Source organism: Lycium ferocissimum, chromosome 6 (genome assembly GCF_029784015.1).
Source record: "Lycium ferocissimum isolate CSIRO_LF1 chromosome 6, AGI_CSIRO_Lferr_CH_V1, whole genome shotgun sequence".
NCBI lineage: Eukaryota > Viridiplantae > Streptophyta > Magnoliopsida > Solanales > Solanaceae > Lycium > Lycium ferocissimum.
This window is the reverse complement of record NC_081347.1, coordinates 64933011-64952586: the sequence shown is the minus strand read 5'-3', so window position 1 is coordinate 64952586 and position 19576 is coordinate 64933011. Positions and strand designations below refer to the sequence as shown.

Genomic DNA, 19576 nt, shown 5'->3' with positions numbered 1-19576 from the left:
CTCCTTACTACCAAATTATTTTCTTTTCTCGATCATGTTTTGCTTTTCGCAAACTAATGTTTTGGTAGTTAATTTTTTTATATTTTTCCCATTCTTTCATTTTACTTATGTTTAAAAAAATTGCATTATTAGAAAAACTTTAATTGCGTTGTACTGGAAAGCTAAAAGTTCTCCTAAGATTTTAAAAAAAAAAAAACATAATTGACCAAAGTTCTCTCCCTTAAGTGACAAAGTTCTTTCCCTTGAGTGACATCTTCTCCCCTTCTGCAAGTCACTTAAGTAACAATATTTTGGTATGTGCTGAAAATATATCACTATACTTAGCCCCCGTTTGGCCATAAGAATTATTCACTTTATTCCGGAAATTCTTTTCACTTTTTTCCGGAATCAGCATTTGGCCATGAGAATTCCGAATACAATTTGAAGTTGTATTCTGGAATACCAAAAACTCAAAAAACTTATTTTTCAAAAATTTTCACTTTTTTACAACTACATTTCACCAAAAACTACAATTTCAAAAACTATGGCCAAACACAACTCCAACTCCAAAATTCCAAAAAAAGTGATTTTTTTTTTTTTTTGGTATCTATGGACAAACGGGGCCTAAATTGTTAACATGTAGTTACTATTCTTTGACGAAGCATTATTGTTCTTTGCCGAAGTATGTGTTACTAATGTAATTAAAATATACATATTGTTGAAAATAGGGGAACTTGCGACTATGACTATATTAGGAAAGGTTCATCAAATAATGGCACAAAAAATAATATCTATGATTGTTGCTCTCCATAAAAAATGTGAAGTATTTCAAAAATAACCTAATCAGAACGAGTGCATTTTTTTTATTACCTGTTATTACAATATTTCAAGAAGTTTAGGGTCTCCTACTAATTGTGGCAAGTTTCGATCGATGTTCTTTTTAATTTTATGCTCATGTTCATGATCGATAGTGACATGTGCTTTCATTTCAGATTAGATGGTAGTGATGAATTCAAAAACAATTTTGTCACTGCGCGAAGCGCGAATATATTCACTAGTTGAAAATATTATTCCTTGTTAATGAAACTTCTAAAACTAGCTACTTCATGAGTCAAAAGTAAAACCAAGCAAAATTGCATGTTCTGCAAGAACATAAAAAGTATACTAAAATGTTTGTAAGGTTTTCTTAAGAAAGCGTATTTGTAAAGGTAGTTAGTGCACAGTTGTGAGGGTATTGTAAAGATAAGTGATGAAAGAAAGTAGTAGTAAAAAAAATTTGAGGGTGAAAATAAAGAACAGAGCTTGGCCTTAGCTTACTTGGTTCTAAGTTCCTAATTAACTTGGTTTCAGCTTTTTATATACAGATATAATTGTGGTGTTCGGACCAATTTGCCCACACCCCGCTAATTCCATGGGATACCTGTTATATCCATCAACATATGTACTGAGTAACTCTGTCCAACAAGACTAGACATATGCGAAGAAATCACAGTGTTTTAGCCTCCTTAATTTGAATGGTTTTCAACTCATTTTATTGACCACTAGGCTACACACACTTGAGTGCAACTTGATTGCAGCTTTATCTTTTGAATTAAGGCACGCATTTTTTATTTTTTTTTTATAATCTGGTGTATTGATTGTCAAAAAGAGTAGATTATAACTCCTAATGCAATAATGAATCAATTTTCTTTAACAGAACAATTCGATATATATATATATATATATATATATATATATACCGAACCAAAATGCCCTCAAAAAAAACAATTTCGACCAAAATACCCCAACAAAAAAAAATGTAACGAAAATGCCTTTAGCGCAGTAAATTACTGCGCTAAAGTGTTAACGGAGACGGCTCCGTTAACTCTATAAGCGATAATTTACTGCGCTATAGCGTGTTTTCTTTTTTTAATTTCCCCTCTCTTTTGGTTAACCCTTCTTTCGTTACACTTTTTAACGTACTTTGACCATAGATTAATCATGCTTCGGGACCCGAAATTTCAATATTTTATATAGAACCCTACTTATTTTTGTGCGTTTAATTAGGTAGGATCAACACATCAAGGATACACAAAAGTTCGGATGACCGTTTTAGAGGTTGAAAAGTGCTCGAACGCCATTTTCGTTCAAGGATCGATGACATTAGCTTGAAGTTCTTTACGAATACTTAAATTTGTTCATTAATAATTAATCAAAAGTTAGTCAAAATGGCAGCGTTCATGCAAAAAAAAAAAAAAAAACTTAATTAAATTGCATCATTCATAACCTTGAGTAGATGAAAATACTTAACACACTAATTCATTCATTAAAACTTAATACTTAATTTAATACCTAAGAGCATAACGATATATTAAACTTAAAACTAAAATCCCAACATTCTTAATCATCATCGCAGTACAAGTCCTCACTCGTCCTCGAAAAAATATTGGCGGTTTCTTACACATCTTTTTTCGGTAGCGGTTAGTTCTCTACCGGTTGATGATGCTTGTTCTTCGGCCAACTTTAGCATGTAAAATCTACATCGTCTTGCCAAATTCTCGTTGTTTTCTTTTCTAATCCTTTGCACGGCAAGCTCGCAAGTTTCGCACCTACTTGAGGCATGGTTAAGGAGTACCTCGTTGGTATTGGAGCGTTGAGATTTTCCAAGTCACGAACAAGACGTTCGATTCGGCAAGCCGATGACCATTCTCGGCGTAAACCGCAATAATATTCCCGCGGATCAATATTTCACACCGCGAAATCATCATTACGTTCTATAAGAAGGTGGGGATTTAGCTCATCTAGTTTGAAATCATAGTATCGCTCGAAAAACTCGTCATGATTTGAACTCTCATCGTCACCGCTATTTGGTTCTTTTGGAAGGAGTAAAGACCAAGCCGAGTTTCTACTACTCGACATTGAATATGGTGTAGTCTAATAACAAAGAAAGGGCTACTTATATAGTTCCCCCAAGTACCACGGGGGAGGGGGGGGAAGGGTCTTTATGACCCTTACTTACCTTATTGTAAGAAAAATGTTAGTCTTCATCGGACATTTCACGGTCCGAATCCCACTTGGATCTAAATCTTGTGCTACCATATATACCATATTCTACCCTATGGTAACGTATTTGCATCCGATTGTTCTCTTGTGCGAAACCGATTTAGAGCCAAATTAAACTCTTGTGGAGTTCCGCGAGGCATTGACATAGCACGTTTTTTTGGGCGTTTAAGCCCTACAACTTGTGCTCCTCCCCCCTAACACGCCAATCCCACTCCTCGTCATTTTATTATTGTATTCTCGATTGAATCTATCGTTAGGGTTATTTGAGTAATGAAAATCATCATCATCTAGTTCCCGTGTCCTACCTATTGCTTCAAATATGTTTCTTCGAGTGAATGATATAACACGGTTAATATCTCTAAATTGATCAAAAAATGACATAGTAACTCAATTTTGTGTGAAATGTTGTGTGGTTGGTAACAACTATTCGTCAAATTACGTTATATAAAGTTTGATTCGAATCATGACGTTTTTCTGTTTGATAGGTGAGGTGACAATGGAGAATTTGTATAGCGCAAAAATTATGCGTTAAACGGCATAACGCATAATTTTTTGCTATAGCGTCATAGCGCATTATTTTATCGCGCTATACCGTCATAACGCATGATTTTATTATCGCTGAAAAGTTGCATAATAATGCGTTATGCATCGCCTCCACACTTATTTGATTAGACGTAACACCGTAATTGCATGCATGCGTTGGTTGGTTATAAATACCGAGTTCGCATAACGCAAAAAAAAAGTTAAAAATTCAAAGTTTCATCTAGTTTTTGCGTTTTGTATTCCTCCTAAATTATTCAAAGTATGGCGGATGTTCCAAGAATTAAAGTTTCTTTATTTTATATTCGAGGAAAATAATTTGCGCTATGATTCTTCCCCAAAATACCATGTTAAGTTTCCACTTGACTTAAAATTCTCAAAACTACTCCAAGCCTTGTATAATAGATTACAAATTAGTAGAAGTGATTTTGATCTAAATATAATTGGAAAATATCCAACGTCATTTACGCCGCAAGGTGTAACTAGTTATGGTCGGTGGTACATTCAAGACGATGAATCGTTGATCGATTTTTTGAAGGCGCCTTATGATTATAGGAAATGCATAACTTTAAACGTCCTTGTATATAGAGAAGGTCCCCATTAATCGACTTGAATTCATGGGTAGGGCTCCTCGAAGCCCCGTCTATAATTCAAAGCCGAAGTCACTCAAGTGGAACCTACTTATCAACACAATTACCACGACATGAGTACCTATCAAAGCATTTTGACTAGCCAAATGCCTCTCTATAGTTTAAGTCATCAATTTGACTGAGCATAAATATTCATTCTTTTTAGTATTATTATTATTATTATTATTATTATTATTATTATTAGTAGTAGTAGTATTGTTATTATTATTATTATTATTATTATTATTAGTATTATTATTGTTATTATTATTATTATTATTATTAGTATTGTTATTGTTGTTATTATTATTATTATTATAATAAGTGATTACAAATTGTTATTATTATTATTATTATTATTATTATTATTATTATTATTATTATTGTTATTATTATTATTATTGTTATTATTAGTAGTAGTAGTATTGTTATTATTATTAGTAGTAGTATTGTTATTATTATTATTATTATTATTAGTATTGTTATTGTTGTTGTTATTATTATTATTATTATTATTATTGTTATTATTATTGTTATTATTATTATTATTAGTAGTAGTAGTATTGTTATTATTATTATTATTATTATTAGTAGTAGTAGTAGTAGTATTGTTATTATTATTATTATTATTAGTAGTAGTAGTAGTAGTATTGTTATTATTATTAGTATTGTTATTGTTGTTATTATTATTATTATTATTATTAGTAGTAGTAGTAGTATTGTTATTATTATTAGTATTGTTATTGTTTTTATTATTATTATTATTATTAGTATTGTTATTGTTGTTATTATTATTATTATTATTATTATTATTAGTAGTAGTATTGTTTTATTATTATTATTAGTATTGTTATTGTTGTTATTATTATTATTATTATTATTATTATTATTATTATTATTATTATTATTATGTGTAATGGCACTTGAATGCTACTAATGACGTTGATTATATTATTTAGGGGTTATACACCGATATGGATCATATCGGACGGTCTCCTGGGATGGATGAATCGGGTTGGAACATCCTCACTCAATTCCTTATCGTTTGGCACTATCGGTACGTATTTTTTTTTTAACATCAATAGTGTTATTTGATGTGTAGTAGTTAAAACACCCTAATTTCTTGTGTAGGGAGAATGTGGTGGTTGCACCAAATTATAGGCAAAGGCGTCCGAATTATATAGTGACATCATGAATGCGGAGGAAAGTGACGATGAGGAAAGTGACATGAGATTGAGGTTGGAACTAATCGTCAACATCAAGTAGAGCGTTAAGACATGATAACAGATCCGACACGATGAATTTCAAAAACAATTTGAGATCCCATATCTTGATCATCTTGAAGATCGCCCGATGCCTTTTGTCTTTACTAGGGATGATGATCATATTCGGCAAAATTTGTGGAAAGAGCCGTTGAAAACAAAAGGCTCATATTGAAAAAGGGATGATTTTCATCTCGAAAAAAACATTGCAAAGAAATAAATGAAATGAGGAGTTCTAAAACTCAAGGTCACAACGAATGGATGCTCCGCTAAAAGATGTGGACTATTTCAAAGTTCTACACAAAGAGTTGTGATATGGGTGAAATGATCATTGCAATCTAGATACTAATTTGATTGCATATTAGTTGGCGACATTAGAGAAAACCCAAGGTTGCTTTTATTTTTTGTGTTAATATAATGTTCCTCGTTGTTATATGCCGATATTTCAAATTTTTCTGAAAGGGCATAAAAAAAGTATATAACAAAGCGTACTACGAGGAAGGCGTATCTTGGCGTAAATGTCTACCGGCAATTGGGAGGGCTCTTTCAAGACGTTGCCGAGATACATGGCGGCTTTTCTTAAGAATGGAAGCTCAAATCGTATTGTGCCCGGTAATATTTTCGATTTTGTATTTTGGGCCTTCAAACCTACGCATTGATGGGTTTGCTCACACAGTTATCAATAGATGGAACACATGTGTATATGACATAAAGTCGCTAATAGCGTTAGCTTAGTGCAAAGATAATTCCCTCTACTGATGAAAGAAAGAGCATTAGTAGTTTTTGGACTACTTAAAACACGTTATTAAGGATCGCATGGGAATATGTGTGATATCGAAATCTTTGGCATAAAGAATATGTTCAATTTGCGGGGGTGGCAACCACCCTTGTCTACCATCGTTATTGTTTAAGGCATTTAAAGGCAAACTTCCAAAAGGCATATCGAATCCCAACACTTTGCAATTGGATATGGGCGAAGTGCCGTCAGAGCATCGGAATTTTAACTTGGACATTATTAGGCGGGCGAATGAGGAAGCCTTCCACTCGGTTAAATGCAATTGATAAAGACAAATGGACATTACACAAGGATGAAGGTAGACGATGGGTATAACAAACGGCTACGAGTCATTCAATGGCTTGTTGAAATGCACGGGGACTACCCGTCACCGCAATGGTGAGAATGACATTTAAGCGAGGTTGTGGAGCGGTTCGTCGGTAGATCAAAAGAGGCCAAAGCACGTACGTGCAGAAGGTCTAAGATGGATGCCAAACCGTTAAAACTATTCGAGTACCACAAATATAAGGCTCAAAAACATGATCGGATGGAGTACAACCCCGCAGGCGCATATTTGAACTCACAACAAGTGTGCACCAAGGTAAAGGAGGTAACGTTCACACAATTTGTGAGATTCCAAGAACGTGCACACGACAAGTGGCAATCATATCACATGCCATGTTCTCACGCCTTCAAGTGTTTTATCACAATGGGAAAGAACGCCTCCTCTTACATGGCCGAGTATACGTTGAAAATTATGCAAAAACGTATCTTTGAAGGTTCTATCCACTTGGTAGTGAGAATTATTGATTTTTCAATGGTTGCAAATAAAGCATTTATCCGTAAATTCGGGAAAGAATGCATACTCACGTATTCATAATGAAATGGATGTTCCATTTTTTGCAATTATGTTGGTCATGATAAGCGCTTACGACATAGTGGTCAAACTACATCTCGCGGTGGAAGTACCTCTCGGGGTGGAGGAAACTTTAGTGGTGGAAGTACCTCTGATTGGTGGCACATCTTTATCTTAATTGATGTATTAAATTAAGTATTAAGTTTTTTTCACGCATTTTTTATTTTTAACATATCAATTTCTTATTAATGAATGAATTAGTGTGTTAAGTATTTTCATCTACTCAAGGTTATGAATGATGCAATTTAATTAAGTTTTTTTTTTTTTTTTTTTGCCGCCATTTTGACTAACTTTTGATTAATTATTAATGAACAAATTTAAGTATTCGCTTCAAGCTAATGTCAATCCTTGAACGAAAATGGCGTTTTTTCAACCTTTAACAGAACAATTCGATCCTACCTAATTAAACGCACAAAAATAAGTAGGGTTCTATATAAAATATTGAAATTTCGGATGATTAATCTATGGTCACTTAAAAAGTGTAACGAAAGAAGGGTTAACGGGGCACGGGAAAATTACTTGCGCTATAGGGAAACCGAGCAAATCTCCGTTAACACTTTAACCGTTGCGCTAAAGGCATTTTCGTTACATTTTTTTTTGTTGGGGTATTTTTGGTCCCCGTTTTTTTTTTGAGGGCATTTTGGTTCAGTACCCCCCCGTTACTAGTTTTTGAAAATTTCCCCTGCCCTGGCCAGTCCCCAAAGTATAAAGCTACATTAAGAAGAGGAATTCTTAACCAAATAACTGGAAGAGAGAGAATAAAAAAAGATAAAGAGAGTAACATGTCACGCTGGTGGCTGAAGAAATAATTAGATCTTTTTTTATCTTTATCAGATCCTAATGAATTTAACTTCTCCAAAAATTCTAATACAGTGGCAGACCAACCCTACATCTACTCTATAAATTACAGCTCAGGGAAAGACCCATATTCTCGCGATGATATGTTATAAGTTTTCACATAATACACTACATGCATATGCAATGAACTTCTCACATTCAATACTTTTTAAGTTATAAGGCAGTGGAAATGCCCTGATCTCACCTTAAGTTTCCCTACCTAAAATACAACCAGAATCATCAGAAACTGTGTAGGACTACCATAATGGTTAAAGGGACAAAGACTTCATATGTTGATTTAACGCATCACTGACTCTTTGACAAACGAACGTCCACCAGATCTGCACGATCAGAAATGCAAAAAGGAAGTTAATGTTGTAGGTAATACCAGAAAAGCTGAAAATAAACTAGTGTGGACTTGATTGAGCTTTGGCCCAAAACGTACGAATATTCAAGATGGATGTTCATAAATCGAGCATTTTCTTTGCTTTGCGACAATGTTAGAGACCCTTCTATAACCTGATCTTGCTCCACGTCCAAGGGTTCATAGAAGTAAACCAACGTCTGCAAAATTCATATCAAAAATGAAAAACCATGAGCGCATGCACATTTCTTCAGAGGAGCTAATAAAATAGTAGGAGATAACCACAAGTCCATAATTTTGTTTCAAACAGGATTGCTAAGCAAAGATATACATCTAGACTTAATATTGACAATATTATCTTTGGAGTTCTCAAAGGGTTATCAACGACAATTTCAAGACATCATTTTCAGCTTTTAGCACAAAAGAAAGGTGCATAGAAGTTCCGAGCCTCTCTCTACTATAGCAAACATATTTCTTATGGCCTCAGGCCCTCAGTATGTATTTACTGGTCCATCTATGACAAGTGCAGTGAAAAATATATCTTCCTAGTGTACATTTAATAAAATTAGATACCAAAATTGGTTGCAGATCGTTGATTGACAATCAATTAACTGTTTTCTACGCCTACCTTCCATTCCGATGAACCAAAAAACAAAAGAGTATAATAGAGAGAGCACCCAAAGATTTTTTTTTTTTTGGGGGGAAAGTATTTTTAGAACCTGTTGCCAGTGTGTTGGGGGATCCTCTGGTGCAGTTGACAAGACAAGAGCTTCGTTAGGATTGGGACGCTTCTTTCTGTGTATATTGCCTTCCTGACTGTAACTGTTTGAAGGCTCAACAAATGAGGGTGGCATACCATTATTCAAATGAAGTACTGCTGGGCCAGTAAACTCCACATCAAACCAGAAAGCAAAACCATGAAAGGGTGCTGAAAAAAAAAAAAAAAAGAGTCCGGTCATACAACCACTATTGAGCATTAACGAACAAAGTATCAGCACTTAACGAAGAAAAGCATGAATCATCATCTTCCACCCACAATTTTGGGGAAATAAGGGGGGAACAAGAAAACAGATGTTATAAAACAAAGCCATGAGTTCCGGGGACAACACACTCAGACAATGTTTATTGAGAGAGAGGTTGTACATCGCATCATTGACTCAAATTTGAATCTGGCAGTGATGGACTCTAGCTCCTGACTTGTCACTGTATAGCAGTCCACATGCTTCACCTGCCGTTTAGTTGAAGGGAAATGAGTCCAAAATGAGGAAGGCTGATGAGTACTGCAATAGTGCATACGATACAAGCACCAGAGGAAATAATTGAGCATAAGGCACACAAGCCCAGAACATCCAAAATTATATGTTCCTGAAGATTTTGATATAAATATCGGACCATACTTGAGACTGCAAACACCCTACGTCTGCTAAAATAACTGTGAAGACTCAGGAGCATGATGCAATTCATACAACATCCATACCATGATCACAAGCAAGATCCCTTACCATCTTCACGATCACTAGAATCTTACATTACCATGAACTTCTGAAAGGCATGCTATTCATGCAAATGGACAAACCACATACATCAGCCTTCTGCTGGTAGAGAGCATACACGAGTAATTGGAGTATCAAATCATAACTTAACACTACACAACAAACATAATAGACATTACTAAACAAGTAAAATAAATATCAGATAACAATAAACAAAAGAATAAAACTACTCGTCACAATTGAATAGTCAAACTGCTCTCAAGATTGGTTTTCAAGAGAAAACGCACTGGAGGAGCACCTTTACTGTAATGAATTACACCACTCAAAGCAACTAAAAGCATGTGACTGACCCCCTTACATAACACCCCCACCCCCCCCCCCCGGCCAAAAAACCAAAACCAAAAAAAACCTCCAACAGGAAAGGAAAAAGATTTATTTTCCTCTTGGGGATTCACTACTGTAATAATAGATGTGAGTGTTTATTCTGAGGAACTAATTTCCATGAACCATTAATTGCTTCTTTAATCCCAAATATTTAGTATATAGTCCCACGGCTCTTTTCTTTTGAAGACAAAATATTACTCCCTCCATCCCAAAAAGATTGTCTTAGTTTGACTTGGCACGGAGTTTAAGAAATATTAGAAGACTTAATATGTGATCCAAAACAAGCCTTAGATATTTGTGTGGCTATAAATCATCTCATAAAGTTAAATTGTTTCTAAATATAGAAATGTGGCAATCTTTTTGAGACAAACTAATAAGGAAAGTGAGACAAGCTTTTTGGGACGGAGGGAGTAATTGACATGGTTGAATCATCTTCTACAGCTCTGGACTCTACAAGTTACATGACTATCCAACAGAACCCGCACAGAATGGTTGAGCTACGGATGACCCTTCTTCACACATGATTATCAATTTAAATTATGCTTTTTTACTTCTCATAAAGAGGCTACAAATTGCTTCATGTAGTTCCCCTTACCAGGAAGGCATTTCTATTCGAATGATCTATTTCATCCCCTTCTCCCCTACCCCCATGCCCCAATCCTTAGGTGGAAATCTGAAAATAAAAAAATAAAAAAGGAAAAGAGCGAGTATTGGTATAACACCTCCGAGCCTTAATCAGCAGCAATGGGAATTTCAATCTTCTAAATATGAACTCATGTATAGTCCTACATATCCGGACTCTATATTTTGGGGCAACAATCCAATGTCCCAGATTACACAATTATATCTGCAGAAACCAACAATCCAATGATCTGCACAAGTAACCCTTATTACATGGTTGAACTTCAATTATACAATTTTTTCTTTCATATAGCTCCTTATACATGCATCCACTTCCTTGGATTAAGAAGTAATTGTTTGTGACACAGATAATGATTGCAATTTGAAACCCAAAAATAACTGAATTTGATGTTACTAACCACTTGTGGCCATGTCAAAACATTTTCTACAGTGATTGTCTCCACCGATGGCTCTTCAAATGCGCACTGCTTTGCTAGCGGCATTATAGCAGACACTACAAAAAATGGAACTCCAACTGAAATCTCAAGAACATGCAAAAATAGATAATCAAAAGCATTAACATTTAGCAACTAAACTTTGTTCATTTAGGGTTGTTTGCTCACGCACGCAGAGTTTAAGATCATGTTTCACTATACAGCTCTCCCGCATAGATAAAATCCATTTTGTGTGTATGTGTGTGATCAGTACAACAACACCTTTCATGTTTTAACTGGATAAGGGAGATTAATAAATGAAACAGCAGTTTCAATGCTATCAACTGGAGAATCAACCCTATAATATCAAGATTATCCAATCCAATGAATTAAAATGGTACACAAGCCAGCAAGTCTGGAGACACTAGTATTTAAAACGTTTAACCACTGTACAAGAGAGGTCATTGGGAAAGCACAGAGCAAAACAGTGCTATTCAATGTTGAGTCCTACGTTAGTGCAAGCGATGTGTGACTACTGATTAGTATATGTAGCCACTCAGTGCTAGTAACTAAAATAATTTTGTTTCAATCAGGTTAAAAAAAAAAAAAAAAATCCTTCATCGAAATTAAACATATTCTCACTGATATGGGGATCCAGATGGGTGGCAACGATTGAGAAGTGAAAAATAACTGGACTGTTGAGCAAAGAAGTTATGCTTTAAATACAGCTCAATGAATAAGGATATCATAAATCAAATCTTAGAGCTTTCACATGTCAAACTTAATGAAATGGCTAAACATCATACTGATATCCTCGACCAATAAACCACAAGAACAACAGAGATAATCATGAGTCTTACAACATGTACTCACTGTCTATCCCATAAACATTACGCCAGAAATCAACGCTTTCACTATACCGATCTGGATGTGTCACAGGTGCCATGTAGAGCTGCAGAGAGAAGAAACAGATATTAAAATGATTTTCTACCCTTTCAAATCATTAAGTGGTGGAAAACCAAAGGCTATTCATAATCATCAGACTCCGGGTCTGGATCCTTAGGACTTGTTCTAGGCGAACAATACAGTAGCATTAGTATCAGTTCCAAGGGCTTTTCTTGTCTTATTCTAAATGAATCAATCACCATTCACTATACAACTGCTTCATTACTTCTTTGGCACTATAAGTATCATCATGTGATTTCTTCAATGAGTAAAATATGAAGCAGATGCTAACATTGTGGATTTGACGCATAACTACGGAATATCTGAATCTTTGTCACATAACTACAAAATATCTGAAACTAAATTCTGATAATATAAATACACTATTCACTCAAATAAAGGAAGCAAAAGGAGGATAATACACACACACAGAGAGAAGACAACCCCCAGAAAAAAAAAAATCCAAGCTCAAACTAATTAGGGAATGGAGCAATTACCGTTGCATGTGATGGAAGAATAAGACCTCCTGGTTTCAGCCAGCGGTCCCTAGCAGTGATAACGCTCCCCAGCATGCTCTGCAAGGACAAGCATATTCCGTGTGGTGTAATAAATGGAAAAGTTAAGAAGTCATGACTCCCTCATAATACATTTAAAAGATAAAACATGTGAAGACCAAACTAGATGTAGGCACGCCTCGGTGCCAGGTCAGCCTTCGTCAGAAAGAGAAGAATTTTTTTTCAATAGATGTCTATAAGAGAAGCATATGAATGAGCCTGTCTGTATTGGATTACCTCGTAAAGAAGCATGTAACCCATCCATTCTGAAACTATAACATCAACTTCTTCATCAATTTCAACATCCTGAACTAACCAAAAATTATGATATTGTCATTAGTCACCATAGTCAACTCATATGGATGTGTCCTTAGTCACAATGAAAAAATCTATACAATAACAAGAGAATACTCATCCATTATAAAGAGATTCAATTACGACGAAATTAGAAATGACGACATTTCCATTGATGACAACTACGGAATTTCATATGTAGTAAGAACATTACAATATGTTGTCTTTCTCGATGTTTGACGGGCATGGGGATTAGGTAGTAAGTTAATGCCAAATTAAAAAATGATGTTAGAGCCCAAAACAAACACTTGAGCATGAGGAATTGATTAGAGGTTCTTCTATTTTTATTTTTATTTTTATTTTTTTTACCTGGCAATTCTTTCAGATACATGTGAATTGAATTTAAGGATTTTCACTTCCCTCTATGAAAAGATAAATTTCACTCAACTTAAGAAAACAGAAGAAGCCATACTTCTAATGGTGAATAACATCAAGTCATCAACTCTAAGTAGCCAAAACAAGGGAAGAAGCAAATGTTTAGACTAGAACATACCTCGACCCGCCCATGTAAAACAATAACTTTGTCAGATAGGTTGTTTGCCTTCACAATTTCATTCGCCTGGTGAACCATAAAAAAGGGGATGTCAAACGAAGTTCAAGTTCAATTATTTCACATAGTTCCTGTAGGAAAAAACAGTGGAAGAGATCTTAAGAATGTCCAGCTACTAGAGCGTTTCTTCCGTCTATTATGGTTTGGATAATGTTTATACATTTTCGGAAATAAAGGATAGACAATGGCAGGAATCTCAGAGGTTCAGTCTAAGTGACATTGTTGAAAGTAAAGAAAATGAACGTAAAAAAAATACTTTTATAATGATCTAAATCAGTGGCCTAAACAAGAATTTTTTGCAAGCGGTGTCGACATTTATAGAAGCAAAAGAACAAACAAATCATATTAATAACTTTTGCAAACAAGGATGAGCCTTGGCCCATTGGCTTTTGTTAAATCTTAAGCTAGAACAGGTCCAGCTTAACCTCAACTTTTTAACAAAAAAGGCTCGCTCAAATATTTATTAAAAAGAAATGTTGAGGTTTGTACCTCCACCCTCTATAAACCAAATTTCGTGCTTACCCAATGAACCAGGGAGAATTCTTTATCAAGTGGTGTCAATTTTTCTTTTATTTTTTTATAATATTAATATTATATTTTGGTATCCTGAGATCAGTTTCCCCTTTACTCTTTCAGTCGATTCTACCATCATGCTTTCTGCCCTCTGCCTTCACCACACCCAGCTTTAATACATAACCCTAACTCCACTTGAAACCCATGTCATCCTAGGCCCTCCTTGACCCAAGAGACTTTTTTTTCCCCTATATCCTCCTCAACACCCTAGGGAAAACCGGCAAGGCAAGCCACAACAGCAACCTCATCCCACACCATCTCAGCCCTATGTCTAACTAAGTTATTTTCTTTTTTCTTCTTTATCCTTGTTGTCATCTTCTTCTCTCCACCATTTTGGTTTCAACTCATGTTCAAAGTACATAGACTTTGATAAGCTCTTTACCGTACCAACACCACCACCATGTCAGATTGACACGGATCTGGTGAAGAAAAAAGATGAATCAACATAACCCAGTAATATACTCCAGTCGACACAACAAAGGTGTGGAGTAACAAATATTTTTGGCCCATGAATATTTCTTTGCTTCTTTTTTTCATATCAAAAATTTGTCTGCTTGCTTATGGAATGCAATGCTCACTCCTGAGCTAATACTATTAGAGGCAGACCAAAGTAAGGGTATGGCTCTATGCTAGTGTTTATAGAAAAATCATCTGCCTTAGAAGGGTTAAGTTGCTTGGTCATGCATCTAGACTTTGTCAAATGACTGAATTTACAATATCAGCAAGGATGTCCTATAATAACTCACAGACCTATGTATATTCAAGCATATTTGCAAGTGCATTATCACATACTACTTCTGTCAAAAACATTTTGTTTTGACCTTAAATGCCAGTCCGTTCTCTTCAAACTCATAAGTGTCACCTATCACTCCACCTTTTCTCAGTTTTTCCGGGAGTCGTCGCATGGAATAGTTTCTTCAGTCTTTCCATGAAACACATTTGTTTCATGCTACCAACATACAAAAACCGAAAAGAAATACTCTTTCCTTGAATAGTCTTTGGCTGTACAACTACATACTGCACAAATTGTCCTCAGTTCGGCAACTGGGAGTTCTTTAGAGAAACTTTTTTTTTTTAATAAGGTAAAATGTAAAGTTCTTTAGAGAACTTATCACCGTGTTAGAATATTGAAGGTTTACCGCTTTCCAAATTGATAAACAATGATTTAAATCATAAGTATTTGAAATCTTTAAGTAGTAGAACAACATCATGCACCGTCATTGTCCTCAGTTCCCTCACTGCAACTTCTTTACAAACTTATCAGATAAAAGGTTAACTTAAAAAAGGAGTATTTGAAGGTTCTGCAAGCCTTTCTAAATGACGCATTACCAGCATGAGCACCATATTGAAGCAGACAATTCTCCCAGAACTCATCAACCATGTGAAATGTGCAGGGAAACATTACCGTAATACGCATTGTAGAATCTAAATACTAGTCAATGACATCTTCTAACAGAAGCAAACAAGTACCTGGACAGCTATATCGCTTGCATCAACAGCATACACCTGGGATAAAAGAACATATATCTGATAAGTTTTATATCTGGAACATCAAATTAAAGGAAATACCAATTGAAGCAAACAAGTTCAATTTGCATCAAGAAGAGGTCAGGACTTCACTTGGTCCACTAAAACCATGGTAGAAAGAAAGTATAACACACCAAAGATGCAACCTTATTTTTGAAAAGGAAGAAACATGGAACTTCCCAAAAGCAATTGAGCTCAATGAACATTCTAAAACTATCATAGTGTGTAAACTAATAGAGAGAGAATAAATGAGCATAGCTGCTCTTGTGCAAAATGGCTGAGGAAACAACCAGTCTCAAAAAAAAAGCATGTACAAAAGCATGTTCTTGCATCCGCCGACTTTACATGGTTTGGCACCCTGCTGGTGCCCCATAAATTGAATTTGACACTGTTATGTACCAAAAAGAATGTGCATACTGCAAAGATACAGGATATGTTGACTGCAATCCAGCACAGGCATCTACGTTAGGTTAATATTTCAGTGACAAATACGAAACGTGTTGCGATTTAACGCATTGACTATTCACAGTACTTCTACTATTTAGAACAGATTACATCCAGCAGTAGTAGGTAGATGAATTTGTCTATTTGAATACATACATAAGTTCATAATATTTCCTTATAAGTTAAAAAGAGCCATGGAAATAACAATTCACTCAGGTAACTGAACTCAGATTGATGAAATTTCAGCTGAAAAGGACTTAAAGATATCTTACACGTCTTGCACCCGCCTGCGCACAAAATATAGATAGGATGCCAGTGCCACATCCAACATCAACAACAACCTGGATAAAGTAAATTTAATTATACCATAGGCATAGACGAGACTGATTCAACTCTGTGATGAATTATAAAGAAATTAAAGAATCGTGAAAGACTTAAGTAGCAATACAGATTTGATAAATTTTAGGATATCATCTGGTGCACAAGGAACTATTTAGATAGTCGACTTACTTTTCCAGCAATGAAGTTTTGATGCTGAAAAATTGCATTCCTATAACTGTCAGTCCGCACACGGTCCTGCGAATTCCACCCATAAATTAACATGTACATCTGGATATATTTGAAAGCATAACCACAAGGGAAAAGGGAAATCGAAGTTCAAAACCAAGCAAAATAATTAACTTCGCTTACAAAAACAAGGATTAAAAAATGAATTTTAAATGTGATCCAGCCTGGCAAAGACAACATCTTTTCAACGACAGTAATCCTAGAATTATAAGATATATCCTACGAAGCATGCGATAAATCCCAAACTTATTACTTCGACTTCTGCATAGTAACATTTTCTCTTGCAATTTAGACGACACACTTTACTTTTCAGAATGTCCCAAAATATTTAACACCATTCCTTTTCGATATGACTTCCATAATTTCAAGAATTCAAATTCATTAAGATATTCAAACTTTTATATGATGTTTTCTTTATCAAACTATCCATTAAATTGATATTTTCTTCGACTATCAACAGTATAGTATACAAGTCAAATTAGCATCTTAGACTCCGTTCCAAATCGTTACCATTATATACAATGCAGCAGAGATTATAACTCTGCAAGCTCAGCTCCTCAAGCTCTACGCTCCCTAAAAATTGATTCTGGTGGATGTATATAGACATGTACACATGCCAACCCAGTCTGGCATGCTCCTATAACACCTTCCATTACAAAAATCCTATTTTTATTCTATCTGTTATGTCTACTCGCAATGTAACAAGGAAATTAAGGGCTCGTTTGGTAGCTGGTTAAAAGCTAAGTTATTCATGTATTAAATATGCATAAGCATGTTTGGCAGCATTCTTTTGCTATGTATACAATTCAACACAACTTATATGGTGTTTGGTTTGCAATTTAAAAATCCGCATAACTAATACATGTATAAGTTACGAGGGAATATATGTATTATTTTATGCAGGATAGAAGGTGGAATAACTAAACCCCGCATAAAATAATACATAGATTCCCTCATAATTAATCCTTACATTACTAATACGTGTATAAATCTATCCAGCTACCAAACGGCCCCTTAAATTGGGACGAAGTGAGTATATAACTGCTGAACTATACCAATTCAATGTAGTACAACTCCCAAAACCACTAACTTATACTTCTAGATCCGCAATATAACCACGAGACTGTTTAAACGTTATGGTACCTTAATCATAATGTACCTACCTTTGTTTCTTGAACTCCATACCAAGTCAAACTAATACACTTAAATTGAAACAGAGTAAGTATATAACTACTAAACTACACCAATGTAATGTAGTAGAGCTCCGCAATATAACCACGAATACTGTTTAAACATTATTATGGTACCTTAATCACTGTTACCATTATCAAAAAAAAAAAAAAAAATTATGGTACCTTAATCATAATGTCACTATCTTTGTTTCTTATGATCCATGTCCAGTCAAACTAAGACACTTAAAATTGAAACAAATTAAGTATATAACTACTAAACTACACCAATTCAATGTAGTCGAACTCGACAATATAACCACGTGACTGTTTAAACATTATTATGGTACCTTAATCATAATGTAACTATCTTTGTTTCTTAAACTCCGTGCCCCAGTCAAACTAAGTCACTTAAATTGAGACAGAGTAAGTATACAACTACTAAAACTCCGTGCCCCAGTCAAACTAAGTCACTTAAAATGAGACAGAGTAAGTATACAACGACTAAACTACACTAATTTAATGTAGTACAATTCCACAATATAGCCACGAGACTGTTTAAACATTATTATGGTACCTTAATCATAAGGTAACTACCTCTGTTTCTTAAACTCCGTGCCTCAGTCAAGCTAAGACACTTAAATTGAAACAAAGTAAGTATATAACTATTAAACTACAACAATTCAATGTAGTACAACTCCACAATGTAACTACCTTTGTTTCTTATTAAACTCTATGTCCAGTCAAACTAAGACAGTTAAATTGAAACAGAGTAAGTACTATATAACTACTAAACTACACCAATTCAATATAGTACAACTCCACAATGTAACTCCTTTATTTCTTAAACTCTGTGCCCCAGTCAAACTAAGACACTTAAACTGAAACAGAGTAAGTAGTATATAACTACTAAACTACACCAATTCAATGTAGTAAAACCCCACAATGTAACTACCTTTGTTTCGCATTAAACTCTGTGTCCAGTCAAACTAAGACACTTAAACTAAAACAGAGTAAGTACTATATAATTACTAAACAACACCAATTTAATGTAGTACAACTCCACAATATAACCACAAATACTCTTTTAAACATTATCACTACTCATACCTTAATCATCTCTTCATGAATGCCAACATGAGCATACGAATGGAAATACGCCGTATCGAAATCCGTGCAAGGAACTGCAGGTTTTTCCCTCTCCTCCTCATCTCCATGCTGCTGTTGATAAACCCTAGCACCACCGTCGCTACCACCACCTCTACGGCCGCCACGTGTCCTGCCGCGGCTGCACCTCCGTACTCGATTACCGGCGGCGCCGCCATCGTGGTTGTGGTAGCCGTTTGTGTAACCGCCGTCTGTTGGTTGCAACATTTTTTTTTGTTTTTTTTTTTGTTTTTGGTTGGCCCAAACTGTATAGGAGTAAATATTAAAAGAAAAGAGAAAGGAGAAGGGTTTAATGAGTGTATCAGATTTAAATGGGAAGAAAATAATACTACCCCCGGATCAAAAAACTATCTACTTAACTATTTGCACGCCCATTAAGAAAATATTAATTTCTAGACAAAAATAACTAATCTGACTAAACTGTCTTAATTAAATAGGCATTGTTATTTG

At 34.9% G+C, this 19576-nt stretch overlaps 1 protein-coding gene across 3 annotated transcripts in view; it reads right to left on the bottom strand.

Annotated features, from left to right (window-relative positions):
• LOC132060046 (probable protein arginine N-methyltransferase 6) overlaps positions 1-19340 on the bottom strand; it is a 53157-nt gene extending 33817 nt beyond the window's left edge. The window contains exons 1-13 of one of the 3 annotated variants that reach the window (XR_009415872.1): positions 19070-19340; positions 16734-16799; positions 16496-16564; positions 15723-15758; positions 13623-13688; positions 13013-13081; positions 12719-12796; positions 12150-12228; positions 11262-11356; positions 9488-9572; positions 9064-9272; positions 8426-8544; positions 8201-8321 (exon numbers count right to left, since the gene is read on the bottom strand). Coding sequence is in view for 1 of the 3 variants with exons in the window: in XM_059452910.1 (XP_059308893.1) it covers positions 8279-8321; positions 8426-8544; positions 9064-9272; positions 9488-9572; positions 11262-11356; positions 12150-12228; positions 12719-12796; positions 13013-13081; positions 13623-13688; positions 15723-15758; positions 16496-16564; positions 16734-16799; positions 19070-19333 (1278 nt within the window). In the remaining 2 variants the exon portion in view is untranslated. Of the gene's footprint in view, positions 1-7926; positions 8322-8425; positions 8545-9063; positions 9273-9487; positions 9573-11261; positions 11357-12149; positions 12229-12718; positions 12797-13012; positions 13082-13622; positions 13689-15722; positions 15759-16495; positions 16565-16733; positions 16800-19069 lie in introns of those variants that run through there. The other 2 variants (XR_009415873.1, XM_059452910.1) reach the window with 2 other exon arrangements.
• Positions 19341-19576: the final 236 nt, after the last annotated feature.